Here is a 4,818-nt window from a genome sequence, read left to right on the forward strand (position 1 = left end):
ATTGAAATTGCTTTCTTCATTATACTTAGTTTGCAACATGATAGGTAAAGCTTGCAGCCAATTGTTTTAGACTGCTGACTCCTGAACCACCCTGGTCCCTTCTTCCCTTCTCAGACCCCAACAAGGAAAGACACCTCAAGGATTACAACATCAATTTGCAGGGTTTTATTATATACCTCCTGAGATGTTCGCAGCAGGGGACAAACAGTTCCTTCTTGATAAGATTTATCATGTGGCTTTCCCTTGAAATGAAGATGTGCTTTCTCATGAGAACCAGATGTTTGTAGTTTAGCTATTAACACTTTTGGAGATTCATGGTGGATGTTGCATTGAACCAAAGACTTTATGTTCAGATCAAAGGATAGAAGGAATATAATAACAGAGGAGCAGCACGCATGAATTCAGCTGTTATTTCCTCAAACTCACTAACTCTGTGAGGCTATCCAGACAAACAGAAGTCCTAGCAGACATAATTTGTTAACAACCCGCTGCATAGCAGCAGTTGAAGCAAGTTGTGCTCTGCATTAATCTCCAAAAGATGATCTCTGAGACACACCATCTGCCTGCCTAAGCTGCTGCCTCACTATTCACAAGCTATATACCCTAGCAACGCTCACATGCTGACATCACCTAGAATTGCTAAAGATGATCTCTGCAACCTCTCCAAGCTCCTTGATCTCCATTCAACTGCCCTGTTCCTCCTTCTCTCTCCTAACAGCCCAGCCTGTCTGAGCTGCCATCCCCCTCCTCCCTCCCTAAGCCTTCTTTGTGTTTCTGTCTCTTCCCTCCTTGGATTGTCTAGAATGGTATTGGTTGCTAGCTAATACTGATTATACATGCATCCAGACACATGAGATAGCTATCATGTGTATAGTAGAATGTTTTTAGAACAGGCCTGCTCAACTTAGCCCCACCCCCACCACTTTTTGAACTACACTCCCATAATGCCAATAGCCAGGGATTATGGGAATTGTAGGCCAGCATCTGCAGGAGGCTGAACCTGAGCAGCCCTGTTTTAGAATATGACTTGCCTTCTGCTATTATTAGTTCAATAAAGCTTTAAAATTGTATGAAGTTGTGGTATTATGTCACCTTTCCACCAGTTTTGAGCTGTTATTCCCATACTAGAATCAGGTGACCACAGGGTGGCAGTGCAGCCAGGCTCCTTTTCACTCTGGCATAGCTCCTGAGCATAACCAGAACATAAACGTGACTTTAGGGCACAACAGAGTGGTCATATACTTGCCTTCTTGAGGAAAGGAGATATCCTGCCCTCCCTCAGAGAAGCATTGATGATCTTAACAAGACCCTCTCCAATAGTCTCACTGCTAGATCCAATAAGCCATGTTGGGCAATGGTCAAGAGGACAGGTGGTAAAGCAAAGTCACAAGTATCCTGTCCACATCCTTGAGAGTCACAAACTGAAATTGATCCAATTTCACCACACAAGACGAGCACCTGGACACCTCCACAATTGACTCTGCAGTAAATGTAGCATGTAGTTCAGCTCGAATATGAGAGATTTTATCTGCAAAAAAACTCATTTACAATGACACAAGTAACTGATGGATCCAAATGCTCATTCAGGGGAGGAGGGGCAAGTATTAGGCCTCTCACAACCCTAGATAACTCTGCTGGACATGAAGGCATGAAATATCTAAGTGAAGGCATGAAATCAAGAGTCCTCCTTATCTTTAAACACAGATGGGAATGACAAAAATAGCTTCATGCCTATAGACAAAGCAAGTTTCACCTTGGGGCACATCCACTCTTGGTATGGACATGCAGAAGAAGTCATGGAATGCTGGACATTTCTTCCATCAAAAAAAAGGTTTCAGGGATAGCAGCTGACATCCAGATCTACTGTAGTTCTATAGTGTACTGTGAATGTGCCAGAAAGATGCAGACAGCAGGATGCTGTACTAGTTGTGCAGCATTGGGCACATGCAGGAGCAGAGGCGCTCTAACCACCGGTCCTTGGAGCCCTGGACCGTGGCCTCTAAGGTCTGGGGGCCCCCCAAATGTCTGGGGGGCCTCCTAGAGCCACCCTGCAACTACAGAGGCGGCAAAGCTATGTGTTTTTTTAAATCAAATCTGCCGTGCGGCAGAGGTGTGGCTACAGGGGTGATTGGCCAAGCAGTCGACCTCCTCCCCCCCACCACCAGTGGTGGCACCAGTGGAATGGGGAGCAACTGCTGGGCTCATCCTCTCGGCCCAATGGCCGTAGTGAACTGTGAGGTGCACCTGCGCAGTTCAGAGGAAAATCGTTGCAAGCCTGTGATATCACAGGCTTGCAACAATCTTCCTTCGAACTGCGCAGGTATGCCTCGCAGTTCACTACGGCCACTGGGCCGAGAGGATGTGCCCAGTGGTTGCTCCCCCACTGTTGCTGCTGCCACCACCGGGGGGGGGGGAGGTCAACTGCTTGGCTACCCCCCCCGGCAACCACCCCTCGGCTGTGCGGTGGCTTTGGTTTTTTTAAAAAAACAAAGAGACCAGTACCTGTGTCTCCTGAAGAAAAAGAAAAAAACATCTTCCTGAGGGCTTCACAACACTTTGGCTTTCCCAGAGGTGTCTGATGGGCCACTGTGAAAAACAGGATTCTAAATAAGTACCTTTGGTCTGATCCAACAGAATACTTTTTAATGTGCTTTCCTGATCAGAAAGATGGGAAGGTGATAACAAAATTTACCTAATCACTTCACAGGTACCAGATCTGCCAGATGGTTATATGCATATTATGACAAGTTGCCAGCATGATAATGGTTGCCTAAATGGATGTTGCATTGAACAAAAGCAACATTAACCCTTTAATTCACAACTAGCTGGGCTGGGTGCAGAGCATCTGCACCTCTGGTCGGCCCACCCACCACTACTGTCCCCCTCATCATGTTGGCATGCCCAGCTTTCGAGCTAGTCAGCTGGCCAGCTGGCTGTTCCTTCCCCCCTCGCCTCCCCCCCGGTGCTTTCTGGCAGCCCAGCTGGCTGGCCCTCTTCCTCCCCCCACCCACCCACTTTCTGGCCTGCAGGCTGGTCGGAAAGCTGGCCCGCCACCTCCTCCCACCCCCTCCTCCCAGTGCCTGTGCTGTGCTGGGCCAGGCCGGTCCACCACCTCCTCCTCCCGGTGGCCCGGCCTGGGCCAGCCCAGCCCACCACTGCCTCCTCTGCCCAGTGGGTGGTTGGGCCAGGGCCAGGCTGGCCCGCCACCACCGTCTCATCCCACCTCCTCCTCACTGCCGCCTCCTCTGGCTGACTCTTGTCCAGGCCAGGGCCAGGCCACCCTGCCACCACCTCCTCTGGCCAACCGGCAGCCAGGCCAGGCCAGCCTGCCACTGCTGCTGCCATTGTCTCCCATCCCCATCGCTATCTCCAGGCACCTGCTCTCGCGAGAGCTGCCACACATGGGGTTAGCGATGGGTACGTTTAAGCAAATTAAATATATACATGGTAAGTGGCTATTGAATAGAGATGGGAGTTCTGTAGTACACATGAATATGATAAAGATAATTGAGACTAAAACATAATAGATACACATGCATGTATGCTTTATTGATTTACAACAAAATGTACTACCATCCAAAGGTTCATAAGTGGTGTGGATTTTAATACTGTATAATGAAATGTGGAGGACATGTTTTATTGTGCTATAAGATGGGAAAAAAACATTAAGACATTTGGTTTCATAAAGTTTTTCATCTTGTCTAAAAATTATTACTTTAAAGAAGAAATAAAATAAATGTTACCCATTTTACAGGTTGGAAACACTGAGGCTGAAAGATTTCAGTCCATAGAAACATATTTGACTAAGTTGACCTCTTGAGCAGCTATTTTGACGTCAGTTAATTTCAGTTGTTGTGAAAGACCCTAAATTCCAAAGGAGAATTTTTTCTCACTTACTAACTTCTTCATTGCCATTTTCACTTCCTTGTTCCGGAGACTGTAGATGAGAGGGTTGAGTGTTGGAGTTAAGATATTGTACAGAACCCCAACGAGTTGGTCATTTCCCAGGGAGTAGCTAGAGGTAGGGCGGAAATATGTGAAGATGCCAGAACCATAGAACAGAATCACAACTGTAAGGTGAGATGCGCAGGTGGAGATGGCTTTGTGACGCTGTCCTTTATGTTGGTTGCTCAAAACAGCATGAAGGATGAACGCATAGGAGACCAGGATGAAGAAGAAAGGACTAAGCCCTACAAATACACCCACTGTGAAAAGGGCAACTTCATTAACCCATGTGTCAGAGCATGAGATGCTCAACAATGGAGGAATGTCACAGAAAAAATGATTAATCCCATTAGTTCGGCAGAAAGACAAGCGGAATGTGAGTGGTATGTGGAGTGAAGCATTGAGGAAGCCACAAGCCCAGGAAATGGCAGCCAGCTGTAAGCAAGTCCATTTATTCATGATTCTAGCATAGACCAATGGGCGACATATAGCAAAGTAGCGGTCCACAGCCATAGAGACCAAAAGGAATCCCTCACTGCCAGATAAAGTAATAAGGAAGTACATCTGTGCTGCACATCCTGTAAAAGAAATGCTTGGAGACTGAGCTCCAAGATCTGCTAGCATTTTGGGTACAGTCACAGACAAATAACAGATATCTAGGAAAGAGAGATTGCCCAGGAAGAAATACATGGGGGTGTGGAGAGACTGATTTAACACAGCCACAGTGATTATGAGTGAGTTTCCCAAGAAGCACATGATATATATACCAAGTAAAAGGATGATGAGCAAGCCTTTTCCTTGCTTAATGTTTATAATTCCCAAGAATATGAATTCCATGATGGATGTTTGGTTATCAGAGTAGAGTGAGCTCAT

At 46.7% G+C, this 4,818-nt stretch overlaps 1 protein-coding gene across 1 annotated transcript; it reads right to left on the reverse strand.

The window, feature by feature from the left end:
- Window positions 1-3,864: 3,864 nt before the first annotated feature.
- LOC128331134 (olfactory receptor 5V1-like) lies at window positions 3,865-4,818 on the reverse strand. Its single transcript, XM_053264488.1, has one exon. The coding sequence runs from the start codon at window positions 4,816-4,818 to the stop codon at window positions 3,865-3,867; it is 954 nt and encodes a 317-aa protein (XP_053120463.1).

Source organism: Hemicordylus capensis, chromosome 6 (assembly GCF_027244095.1).
Source record: "Hemicordylus capensis ecotype Gifberg chromosome 6, rHemCap1.1.pri, whole genome shotgun sequence".
Taxonomy (NCBI): Eukaryota; Metazoa; Chordata; class Lepidosauria; order Squamata; family Cordylidae; genus Hemicordylus; species Hemicordylus capensis.